This window comes from Triplophysa dalaica, chromosome 1, assembly GCF_015846415.1.
Source record: "Triplophysa dalaica isolate WHDGS20190420 chromosome 1, ASM1584641v1, whole genome shotgun sequence".
In the NCBI taxonomy this organism is placed as follows: Eukaryota; Metazoa; Chordata; class Actinopteri; order Cypriniformes; family Nemacheilidae; genus Triplophysa; species Triplophysa dalaica.
The window spans coordinates 31,110,728-31,124,128 of record NC_079542.1 but is presented as its reverse complement, the minus strand read 5'-3'; the positions used below and the strand labels follow the sequence as shown (position 1 = coordinate 31,124,128).

The window sequence follows — 13,401 nt, the reverse complement described above, 5'->3', positions numbered from 1 at the left end:
ATAGAAATGCAAGCGATGTTGACATTTTAAAAGTATAAAAAATATTTTTTGAAGCTGTGCAGGGACAGATCGGAAAAATGTGTGTTACCCTTTCATTTCACTACACTTTTATTTTTGTAAATGTATTGGTATTCTGCATTTCTGGATTTAGATTTTATATAAATAGAAAAAGCACAAGACAAAAAAACATGGTGTTAAGGCCCGAAAAACCTTTGTTATGATTGTTTAAGTGTACTGAAAAAGTCCTGCATACAAAAGCCTTAAAAAATTCTAAATGTAAAAGTATGAAAAAACTTAATAAACATACTTTCTTGCTTACATAAAACCTTTTTAAAAAAATTAAAAAAGTAAAAATTGAAACACAGATATGTATCTGTATTACATCGAACAGAACACGCTCTATGTAAAAGACATAAAAAAATCTACAAAATAGATATTATAATATAAAACTATTAAAAATGTAAAACATTTCTTAATTGTCTGAAAAAAAAGTTCTTTACGCAAAAATAAGGAGCCAAAACTATAAAGTAAATATTTATTATATATGAAACAGGTAAATAATTCCTCTGTGGAAATACTTCATGAATATAGCTGTGTGATATGTATATTTAATACAAAAAAATACACACAAGAAAATGATATGATGAATGGAAGAAAACTATGAAAAACAAAGTTTTGAGGCAACTCTGAAATGCAGAGTGCTAAAAAATGACCTCACCGACGCAAAAGAGAGAAACAATGTCCCCAGTTCTGTATCTGAATCTATTTCCATGACAACCTCTGACCTAATTCACGGACCTGTCATAAAAACACAAAGAGTGTTGCTGGTGGCACTGATGAGCTCCTAGATTTGCACTAATGTCTCACTCACTGGTGTCCATCTGTTGAGCGACCGAGAACAATGTGAGCACACGCATTCTTCATCTGGCCCGTGAAAAGAAGCAAAATAGACACAAAAGATCTAAAGTATAGTGAATGCTTTCAAAAAAAAACATTTTATGCTTTAATTAATTACGTCCCGGATGGAGGAAGATTATGAACTAAAAGACGGTCACACAGATTTATAATTAAGAAACACACATGACATTTTTGTAACAAAATTTATTGAGCAGATATTTTTTGGCCATCTAACAGAGATTAACATCGATAAGCCAAACGTGTCTCGCTCAGAAATGTGTAAAAGAACTGAAATGATTTCTTGTAGTTCTGCATCTACATGGCATCACTGGAGCAATGGATATCATTTCATCTCTTCTCCTTGTTGTGTGGTCACTTAATGCAGTACCATCCTCATGTAACTATGAGTGTACAGGTGTGACCCAGCGCCGATGGAGTGAAGCTCCAACACTCCTGCCCTTCAACATCACACTGGAGGGGGTGGTACAGGACGTCTGGGAATACGCTAGAAATCTAGGTGCTTGTTGCCTGTGGCAGTGGTGCCACATCCTCCTGCCAGTTCTATTTTACTCACCCGACTCACTGTCTCTGACAGATCTGGAGGCAAATGGAGTCTCTGTAAGAAGTAGTGAGAGAGAGAGAGAGAGAGAGAGAGAGAGAGAATGTAAATGAAGAGGCTTTAAATAATCTCTATGGCAAGTGATAAAACAACCAAAGGAAATCAGGCTTCACGAAAAAAATGTGTTGTGGTGCTATGAAAACTGTATATTATGGTTTTTGTTTAACAATCGTAGATTGGAATACAGTGCAAAGTCCCGCCATGTTTGAAATGTAGGAATTCATATCCACCATTATTTATGATATTGTGTAATATCATGGTAGGTTTCGGTAATAAGAATTAGTGAGGATTTTTATTTTGTAGTAAATTCATAATTTTATTAATTTAATTAAATTGGTTTATAGATTTTTTTGGAAAACAAAAAATACTTAATTTATTTATTAATTTCGTTATTTTATATTTTATTTGTAGTATAAATATAGTTACACATGGTTACTACATTTTCTTAAGTTTTCTTAACACAATTCTCTAGTTAGCATAAAATAGTAAAAAAATAAACAAATTGCATACGCAAAAATTTGGTAAAACAGCTACATTCTCATTTTATTGACTTGGATTTTTCAACTTTTTTTATATGATCATCTTCTTTCAGAATAGTGCAGCCGTAGTTGTAATACCACACATCTTTCTACTTCCAATGGGAGTGAGATTTTCAAGCTCCCAAAAAGTGCATCCATCGGTTGAAAAACTGTTCCACGCGGCTCCGTGGGGTTAATAAAGGTCTTCTGATGCGAATCGATGCGTCCAAATAAAAAGGCAGCATAGAGGTGGCCGCCAAACAAAACGAAAAGATGCTGTTTTCGTCGCCGGAATTTACGACACACGCTTGCGTCATTTGCTGGAAAAACAAGCCTCTGGTTCACGCGCAGGTAAGGAATAACGAAAGTTCGATATTATCGTTAATAACATTGTCAATGTGGGTATTTCTCTTAAACATACTGATCGATTCGCATCATAAGGCCTTAATTAAAACCACATCCCCGTGGAGCAGTTTTTCGATCGATGGATACACTTTTTGGAGCTTCAAAATCTAAAGATTGGAAGTAAAAAGATACATGGTATATAAACTCTGATTGCATTGTTCTGAAAGAAGAGAGTCATTTGATGCCTTGAGGGTAATTAAAATGTGAGGAAATTATTATTTTGGGTGAAATATCCATTTAACACTGTAAGCGCTGATCTCAGATCTGTCTCATAATTTCAGCTAGAGATGCCTGATTTACCTGCCAGCATCTGCAGTGAAGACCTGCAGACTCAAGACGGTGGAGAACATTGCATGTTTACTGCCAGACGAAACCGAGTGTGTGAACACAAATCACGTTAGACGCTCGGTCATGCACCTTAAATGGTCCGAGAAGTGTAACTGTTAGTGAAACCCTTCAGGGAGGCTCGGCTTTTTTGGCAGATGAGTATGTGTGTAGAGCTACAGCTGCGCATCAGAATCGAACATTTTTTTAATCTAATCTCTACCAAACCAAGTGTGTTATTAAAATACACATTTTGTCATCATTTACTCAGCCTCATGTCATTGCAATCCTGTCTGACTTTCTTTCTTCTGCATACCACAAAAAAAGATATTGTGAAGAACGTAAGTGACCAAACAATCTGGGACCTCATTGACTTTATGGACACAAAATCACATTTCTCAACATATCTTCTTTTGTGTTCCACATACGAAAGAGTTCTTGAATGACATGTCAGAATATGTATTGAAAGGACAGAATTTTTATTTTTGGCTCACTGTTTGGCAACTAGTCACAAGCTCAATAAGTTTGCAAATTCATCTTCCTCATCTTCCGCTGGATTCTCTCACCCCGCAACAGCCTCGACCATTGTCTCTGGGTTGATGTTTATCTCCTAGCGGACAATGTTCTTCCAAAGCACCTATTGTTTGTGGAACAGGAGGTAAGCTGTTTTCCTGAAAGCTCAAGAGAATCTGTAATTTCTGTGAGCCTTTTCCACACGCCTTCAGAAGACTCAGATCTCAAAGCCCTCAAGGCAGGATGGAGCCCGTTCAGGTTGCACCCAGGATCAAGATCTCTGAGCTTATCAGGTATTCTGAAGAACATGAGAAGCGAAGTACAGATTTGGGCTTAAATCAGAGCGGGCAAGTCAAAGAGGGACCAGGATGATCGTTGCAGTCAGAAAAAGGGGAAATTCTTTTTGGCTATTGAGAAAAGTTGGCAAAAGAAAGGACCAGATTTGCAAAATAGCTTTTGCCTTTCTTAGCAAGAAAATTTGTGATAAAAACTATCTTCTTACCTTAACCTGATTTGCCATCTTAACCTATATTAATGATTTATAGGTAAAGATACAGAGTACTATTTGGCCCCAAATGTCAGTTTGCATCATTTGACTTCACCCCGTCTAACAATATGTACGCAAAGTAACCTGCTTTTATGTTTCAATCAGAGACTTTATTTATAGAGTTACAGAGTGCTGTTTCAATTTCCTGAGGAATAAAATAAATGGACAAGCACCAAAATACAAAAGTGATTAGGGCTACGTTATTTTATTTTTTTACAAGATTGAAGATCCAATATTTTGAGATTGAGGAAAGTCACTGCAATACAATAAAAACTCAATATTTTGAGAATAAAGCCCTAATATTCACGTGAATGTGGTTGGAGTAATATTCTGAAAAGTTTATTATAATATTCCTACAACTTTGTTTACATAATTTTGATTTTATTCTCAGAATGTTACGAATTTAATCTCGTAATTTTGATTTTATTCTCAAAATATGAAGAATTACAGTATATCTAAAATTGGTTTGATGTTATTCTCGTAATTTTCACTTTATTCTAAATATACTACGATTTTACTCTCATTTCGACTGTACTGTATTCTCCAAATATTACGACCTTAATCTCTTAATTTTGACATTTTCTCAAAATATTACTACCTTTATTTCATTTTGCTGTGACTTCATTACAGTACTTTTAACTTTATTCGCAAAATATTACAATTTTAACCACAATTTTTACTTCATTCTAAAAATACTATGACCTTAATTTAATTTTGCTTAGATTTAATTATCGTAATTTTGACTTTATTCCAAAAATCTAAAAAATTTAAACTTGTATTGCTACTACTTTAATCTCATATTATTGTGACTATTCTCATTTTTCCTCTTTTATTTTCAAAATACAACAAATTTTCATTACGTTGTTTTCCATTTTATTCTCCTGTCTCCAACCAAAAGCCATGCAACATTCAAACAGAAAATCCTGAACACTGATCAAAACTCAAGACTCCAGCATTAAATGTTAACTCTGAGTAGGAAAGCAAATGAAACATTTTTCTTTAGTGGCTCACACCGTCAACACAAAAGCGTGGGAACAAAAAATGTCCTCATCAGCCCCTTACAAACAACATTAAACCCAGACACAAGCTGGACCAATCAATACGAGATGACTAAGAGGACTTGAGCATGACACACTTGATCACGCTGAGCCCGATACAGCGACTGTACTCCCATAATGCATTTGCCATTGTATCTATGTAACCATTCACTGTGTGAGTGGATTATTAAGAGACAATCATTGTTATGAAGTGTTTCGTTTATCTGCCAGCGACCGTTTCCGCCGACATCTCGCTTGTTAAAAATTAGTTTAAACCACTTCAAGAGGCTCTTGAAAGGAATCTTAAGAGGGCTTTTCTTAAGAGGGTTACTAATAACACTCCACACAGAACAAAACCTTACACCGGTAGCAGCTCCAAAGCCCTGCAGCTACTTCCTGATGCTCTTAACAGCACTTGTGAAGAATCACATCAGGACTTAGAGGAGATTTTGTGTTGAAACACTTTTCGGATAAGATGGTAAGTGGGCTACGCAATTCCTAGTCCAGGCTCTTGTTCTGTCCATACTGGACTATTGCAATGCGCTTCTGCCTGGACTTCCAGCTTGCACAACCAAACCTCTACAGATGATCCAGAATGCAGCGGCAAGAGTGGTCTTCAATGAACATAAGAGAGGACACATCACTCCTCTCTTCATTAAGTTACATTGGCTCTTTCATCAAATTCAAGACTCTGCTCATGGCCTACAAGACCACCACTGGTAGGGCACCCCTTATAGTTATGTACCCGCCAGATCCCTACGCACTGCAAATGAACAACGTCTTGTAGTGCCATTCTAAAAAGGGGGAAAAAAATCTCTCTCACATACCTTCTCTGGATCGGTTCCACATTTGTGGATGATCTACCCACTGCTACAAAATCTGCAGATTCTGTAGCCATCTTTAAGAATCTTCTGAAAACACATCTATCCTGCCAGCACTTGACCATTCAGATCTGACTTCAATCTCTTTTCTACTCTTTCTATCCCCCTCAAAAAATTTACCTTAGCTTTGTATATACTGTGGTAGACTATTTGAGACCAGTTTTATTGTACTTATGCTTTTTGTTCTCCTTATGTTGTTCCAATTGCTTCCATTGATTACCTCATTTGTAAGTCGCTTTGGATAAAAGCTAAATGACTAAATGGAAATGTATTTATGTGGTCATAGGAAGTATGATTTGAGTGAAATCCTACGTGCCAAAATGAGTTTAAAAGAAAATGTATTAACGGAAAGTACAAATGTGAGGATAAGAATATGAATGGTAAAAAAGTAAGCACAATGTCAAGAAAAAAGTTAATTTTCCTATAATATGTAATTTATATTCAAAATAAAAAAGGATAACAAAACATATAAAATTATCACATTGTAATGGTACAGTAATATGGTAATTTTTAGTTATTTATTGTTTTTTATATTATTGTATTATTTATTCAGATTGTAGAACTATCTTTATCAAATTCATATACTATTCCAACTGCAAAAATAGTGTTAAGACATGTGCTGTATAATCTTTGATTTCTCTTCATCAGCATTTCTATATTTCTCACCGAGCCTTGGATTCCAGGTAAAAATTGTTAAATTAACAATGAAAGCATGAAATACTTGGTTTAAACTTGCTCAAAACTTTCCATGCAACAACGTTGCACACGCCTAACCACTTTTTTCTTGGGAAACACGTTGCAAAGCAAAACCTTTTAAATTTAAACTGGAAACGCTGTGGTAAACCTTCTTCGGATGAAACTGGAGAAGACGCTGAAGATTAACTTGGCGACCATCATTACCTCCAACAAAGTGCACCTTCATTTACCTCTCAAACAGTGTAACATGATTCTGTATAGAGGGTATCTGCTTCTAGTCTAACATTATGTGCTATTAGTCATCAGCTGTGTTTTAAGAGCATTACAACCCAAAGAACAGGAACTGATGGAGACTTCAAAAAGACACTTCGCACCAAACACAATCTGATCTCAAGATTCAACGGATGAATCGGGGTCATTTAGTCTTCAGTCCTTAAAAAACTAAATTGGAATCATACAAAAACATAAAATCAGACTGCTCAAAAGCAGACTATACTTAAACACATAAGTTACAACGCACACACACACAAAAAACGTTCAAATCTTCCTTTTGTGACTTCAGCACTTTTTATTAAGCGTGTTTAAACAAGTACCAAGAACAAGCGTAATTAAATACAGCTCTATTTCATAACCCCCAGTTGGAAGCCAACGATATTCCAACCATTCGGAAATGAAATAATGTGAAGTGATAATATATGGCACTCGCGCTCTAATTATCACATTACGGCACCATAATCCTTTTGCTTGTCATTTAAAATCCAAACGGGACACGCGAAGGTAACAAAAACATCCCAAAACCTGCAACGACTATCACTCTCGATGCCTTTCCCCCTCTGGTCAGCTGTGTCCACTGAGCTCTCCATCTCTAGGCAAGTGACCGCAGAGGTCAGAAATGAGGGGGGTGAGTCTGGGGGTAATTTTCACTGCTCTCTGTTAACTCGTATTTGGAGAGGTGACACACGAATGGACCCCGGGTCTTGTTGGATGGGCATCGGGTGTAGGCCGGGGGTCTAAAGAGCCCTTGGGAACTGGCTGGATGGGATGTGAATGCTGGGCAGGTGCCCTTGAGGTGAACTGTAGTACATAAGGCGCAGAGGACAAACACATGTAAGTGCTGCTTTCGAATGCGATTGGCTGAGCTGAGAGATGAAGGGTGCATACGATATGACATTATTCACCACCTCTGCTTTCTCTAGCATTCACAAATCCTCATTGAACCCTTTAGCAGAGGACAGGAAACCAACAGGAAGGTGCTGTATGTCATTTTTTGGAGGATCTATTGCCAAAATGTAATATAATACATAACTTTGACTGCGTACGAAATCGCATACTGTTACAGTACGTACTGAATTTAAATAAGTAACTATTGGCCTTTAAAACAGTACATTCTATATAGTATGAGTGGGAGTAGTATGAATACATTTCAGACATGACGTATTATTAACAACCTACACGTGAGCGTAAATAAAAACATAATTTAGTCTCGATAAAATTCATTTATTGGCACTTACATTAAAAACGGATGTCCGTCTTAAAGTTTTCCGCTATATTTATTTGATTTACTTTTGAAATTTGACCATTGCTCAGCTCCTGTTGCATCACGGGATAGAGAAGAGTCCATCCGATCTACACTCACGAATCTCGGCTAAGTTGTAGACAATCGCCTACTGTTTTTGGCATACTGAGGTTTCAGACATCCTATTCATGACTCATACTCATTTTCACCTACTAGAAGTAGGCGACTTTAGACGTGTATAAAGACCTTACATAATAAAGCATTGTATATTGCATGAGGTTGCAAATCTGTGCTCATTCATACATGGGTCAATGACGTGACATGTATTTTTTGTGTCCAAATTCATTATTTTCCTAAAAAGAATTTGAATAAATACATGTCATATATCAAATGGATCTACAATATGTCCTTTATAAGAAACCCTTTTCATTTTATTAAAATTCAATAGATTTTTTGAGTTTTGGTGTTTGAAAGACCAAAAATGTCAGGTGGTGCGACCGTCCGAACATACAAACAGAGAACAAAACTGAGAAATAAATGTTAATTTTCTCCATAAAATTCTTAATAAAATATTTTGGCATGATTTAATGTTAAATTTCTTATATATGAGGGGAAAAATACTCAGTGCTAAATACATTAAATGTATATTATTTTAAATTAATATATGGTCGCACCACCTGACATTTTCTTATTTGTCATTGACCCACATATCTACTTTGTTTATTTTTGTACAATTTTCTTTTACCTCAGTAACTGTTAAGAGTTTTTTTTCCGAATAATCAAAATCAAATTGTATAACTTAACTTATAAAATAGTTATGCTGCTAATACTCTCTGTATCCATTTCGCAAACCATTAAATTTCTCTTTGTCTCAAAGGGTATACGGTGCACCACCGTCAACAAAACCAAAACATGCAAGCACATTTCTACGTTTTTCTCTCAGGAGTTTACACCAACCCAAAAGCCATCTCGCATAAAGCCCAATTTGAGAAGCAGGGAGGGACCCTTCCATTCTGTTCTCCTCCTCCACAACAAAAACAAGCCCCCCATTCCCTCCCTTCCCCCAAACCAGAAGAGGGGTTCACACACAGTTTAAACACATTACTTGCAGTAGCAAAAAGGTCGGCTGTGGGTTACTGTGCCACCTCCTCTGCTGGCCTGACCGGCCGGGCAGGCGGCGGGCACCCCTTCCTCGCACTCCAAGCTGCACGTGTTGTTCATGCTAGTTTGTGTGAGAGACAGTAGGTGTCACGTTTTTTCCCTACATCTAATAGAATACAAAAAAGGAATTGATGCAGCTACAAACAGAGGTGTTGGACTCAATCACTCGGCCCAGTAAGAGCATCCCAGAAGCTTAGGAGAAGTGTGAGCATTTGTGCGAGTGTGACAGCGAGCTAAAGGCTTCTGCTGTCAGCCGTCCCCGTCCTTTATTCGTGTGCAGAGCCGTGAGGAAGGAGCTAATGAGCCGGCAGGTATTTTCAACTATCTGGACGACACGGGAGGAGGCACATTAGCAAGGGCAGGAAAGAGAGAAAGTCGGGAGATAACGACAGAAGGAAAATATTTCTTTTAGGAAAACGGCAGATAAAGAAGAGGTTTGTGTGGATGACTTGGCTTTCGCGAGACTGACGGGGAAAGGGTGTAGATTAAACAAAAGGAGAACTTTGGGTATGAGCGAGTGTGAGAGGGAGAGAGTGTGTTTAAGTGCTTCATAGTGTGTTAATGAATTGGGGGGGTAATCCATCACAGGTTGTAACTCTTCACAAGAAAGAGTCCCTTTAGCCGAAAGGACAGCACTTGTGGGGACAAAGAGGGGTATACTGAAGACTTCATACTGCAGGCCCGAAGAGGTGTTGCCGTTAGTAACCCCCTTCCCATAGAACCAAAATCTGCACATCAAAAGTCATAAGTATGTCCTTAACCAACAACACCAAGCCGACTGGGATGGTGACTCCTGGCCAAAAGGTGCTTGTTGTCTGTCTGTGTTACCCATGAGGGTAGTTTAAAACTTCAATCCTGTGTGTTGACATGGATGCTCAAGTTCTCTGTCTGTCACATCACAGCAGGTTTATTCAGAGTGAAGAGGCTCTCGAGTGGCCCTCGAGTTGTTTGCGGTCACACTTGTGTGGGGCCTGGACCTCACATCACTATCTTATGCATCTGAAGCAGCTATTAAGAGGGCTAATAAAGTGCAGCTTGAATGGCAAGTTCTCCCAAAATTGAAAGTCCTTTCATCATTTACTCACTTTCGAGTTGCTCCAAATCTGCATAAATTTCTTTGTTTTGATAAACACAGAGAAATATATTTGGAAGAATGCTTATAACCAAACTGCTTGGCCCCTTCATTCACTATCAAATGATTTATAACTTTCTTGGCTTGTGCTTAAATATTTGCAATAGACTCTATTCACACTTGTTTTGTGTCAGTCAGCAACGTTTTCACTCAAGATGCAGCTGGGATTAAGGGCCGTTCACATTATAATGATAACTATACCTATACACACTTTCTGACCACAACAGTCTTTAACTCGGACATAAATCCCTCGTTGTGATCACCTGGCAGATATTTTTAGACAGTATGTAAGCTGGAAAAAATTGTTCTGAAAGTGATCCCAACAATATCGTTCTCTTTATCTCTAGAGTTGTGATGTGAACACCGCTGTCCTCCTAAATGAAGAACGATCTTTAATTTTTATTTATTTATATTTATCGTTATAATGTGAACGGCCGTTTGCGGTCAACAACGTCAATTTATTCAAACACTTCATCAAACACTATATCATACACCGACAACCAAAAAAGGGGAAAGGCTTCAAGCTATACATTTCAAGCTACGTGCACAAATATTATAAGAAACGAAGTAAACTCGAGGCATGATCATAGAGGCTCTCAACAATTCTCAGCTGTAGTGCTGTCGGTTCGCTGAAATTTTAATGCATTTATAGTAAACATCCTTGTTGACAAATTACCTCAGCCCTATGAGAGCAGAATTGGCTTCACCAGCTAAGATTTTAGCGAACAAGTCATCAACCAGCATGCATATAGAAAAGAGCATATAGTTTTGTATACAATCCCTGACAGCACCAACAACATAAAGAAACATTATGTGGTCCAAGCTGAACTTCCGGTAGACCTCCGCAAATAATTAATTTAATTTAAAACAAAGAATATTCCACAAAACATGAATATAAAGTATTATAAATTAATCTAAAATAAACTGATATATTTTAAACAAACACAGACAAAAAGTTAACTTCTGCCAGGCGCGTGCGTCCGATGCTACGTCTATGTTAAGTTCATAAACACTAAAGGACTAAAGTAAAAGAATCCAACAAGTTTCCAGTAAACATGGGAACATTTTAAAAACCATTTGTTTTGAACATTTCCCAGAATGCACCTGATATAGTTACTTGAGAAACAAGAGACTGTGAAGAATATCCTGTAATGGATATTAAGTGTGAGAAGCTTTTATTTTGGAACCTTGTGCAAAGATTTTTTTTAAGTATTGAGAAACTAAGATATAAGAACATTAGAGTCATTTTAAGTTAAATATTTTAAGTTTTTTCGAAATTTAGAGAATTTTTGTTCCATTCTGTGAACATGTGACAACATTTCTCCCATGTTCCTAATGACAATAATGTTTTTATGCATTTATTTGCAGAAAACCGAACGTGACCAATTGGTGAAAATGAAAAAAGATGCAATGTTTGCAAATCTCGAAAATCTGCACCAAAGTACACAACTTTAGCATCTTTACATTCTCTCAGTCTTTCACACTACTGTGAGGTTTGTTTTTGATGAAATTCAACACACTGGACTGAAACTGCCACAATACATGCAGCAACTCCGAATAAAAGCAAAACTGCAGAAATCTTTTATTTTGGGGGAGTATGTATGTTTTGGTTGGTTAAACCTTTCTTCTACACTCTCTCATTTCAAAATTATAAACAATATGTCAAATGTGTGTGAATATGTGGGAAGCAGTAATAAAAAGTGTGTGTTTAGACTTTTTGACTGTACAGAAAAACAGAAAGGTTATTAAAAATTTATGAAAAACTCATAATTTAAAATCATCTAACCGACTGAAAACTTTTCTTTTGAAATCAAAAGCATTAAAACAGTCTCATAAGAGAGATGTAAGCAACCACCTCCTTTTGAGACAAAAAAAGAGAAGAAAAGAAGCAAATGAGATATAAAGAGAAGCGGCGAGACAGAGAAAGTGCGAGTGCTTGGCTACAGTTTGCTCTGTGCAATTGAATTTCACACAATATGAGGCACCAAATGACATGTAAATCATGAACAGCGTCCGGCTTGCTTTTCCACGACAGAGTTAAAGACTGGAGGTGTTAGAGAAATCATACGGCCGCTCCGGAGGGCCAGGCAAGAGAACAGCGGGGACACTCAAAGGTCTTTCTCGAGCTCCGCTGAACAGCCAATCTGGCGCTCGCACGCGCGCACGAACCATTGCTTCGAACCCTGGGCCGCTACAATGAGGACGAGCCCCGTAATTGTGTTTGTCCACCTGGGTATAAAATAAGCATTCTGGCGACGTACCGCTGGCTTGCTGAGGCGCTGAGCCCTCCGCGCAGGGGAGCAGACATGAGTGGATACACTTCATTACCCACTAGATTCTCCCTCCAATTACCCCTAAATAAATACACACAGCCTACTGGCAACAACAATGACATAAAGCCCGAGCGGACAATGAAGTAAGAGCGGATTTGACGCGCATGAGTATCTGTTTGTAGATTGAAATGTGAACATCTTTTCATTTATTATTTAACAAACACCTTAGATGAATGTAGTTAAAGGGGCAGTTCACCTAAAATATTTTATTCTTTCATTATTTACTCAACCATGTCGTTTCTTCTGCAGAACAGAAAAGAAGCTATTTTCAAGAACGTTTGTAACCAAACAACAATTCTCCCATTGACTTTCATTGAATGGACACAAAACCACCGCAACATTTCTCAAAATATCTTCTTTCGTGTTCCACAGAAGTACCAGGAAGTGAGGCGAGGAATCAGCATGTTTCTTTGGTTGTGGAACAGAAGGGGCATTTATCTATCTTCGATCTAAATGGATCATAATCATGCTAACACCGCAGCACATGAGCAGTCAGCGCACCTGCCAAAAGCCCGTTCCCACTTCACCGCTTTTTAAATCCCGCTCAGCGAGAGACCAATCACACTCACGGGAGCATGAATGATCGCGACCATTCACCAGGTGGGAGGCGCGCGGCTGCTCGTGGCCGAGCTAATGATTTTGACGAGGAGCACGTCCTGTGCGGCTGAGCGACGCTGACAGATGTGAACTGACAACAAAAATGGAACGGGCTCATCAAATCTCCTGTACCATTGACAACTAATTGCAAAGCATCTCGGGTATTGTCAGAATTATGCCACGCCTCAAGGAACACCTTTAAAAAACGCACACCTGTGGATGAGC

At 37.8% G+C, this 13,401-nt stretch overlaps 1 protein-coding gene across 1 annotated transcript in view; it reads right to left on the bottom strand.

The window, feature by feature from the left end:
* Window positions 1-676: 676 nt before the first annotated feature.
* Window positions 677-13,401, bottom strand: part of elp4 (elongator acetyltransferase complex subunit 4) — a 54,684-nt gene continuing 41,959 nt past the window's right edge. The window contains exon 10 of the mRNA XM_056749492.1: window positions 677-1,513. Coding sequence (XP_056605470.1) covers window positions 1,403-1,513 — 111 coding nt within the window. The 3' untranslated portion in view covers window positions 677-1,402. The remainder of the gene's footprint in view (window positions 1,514-13,401) is intronic.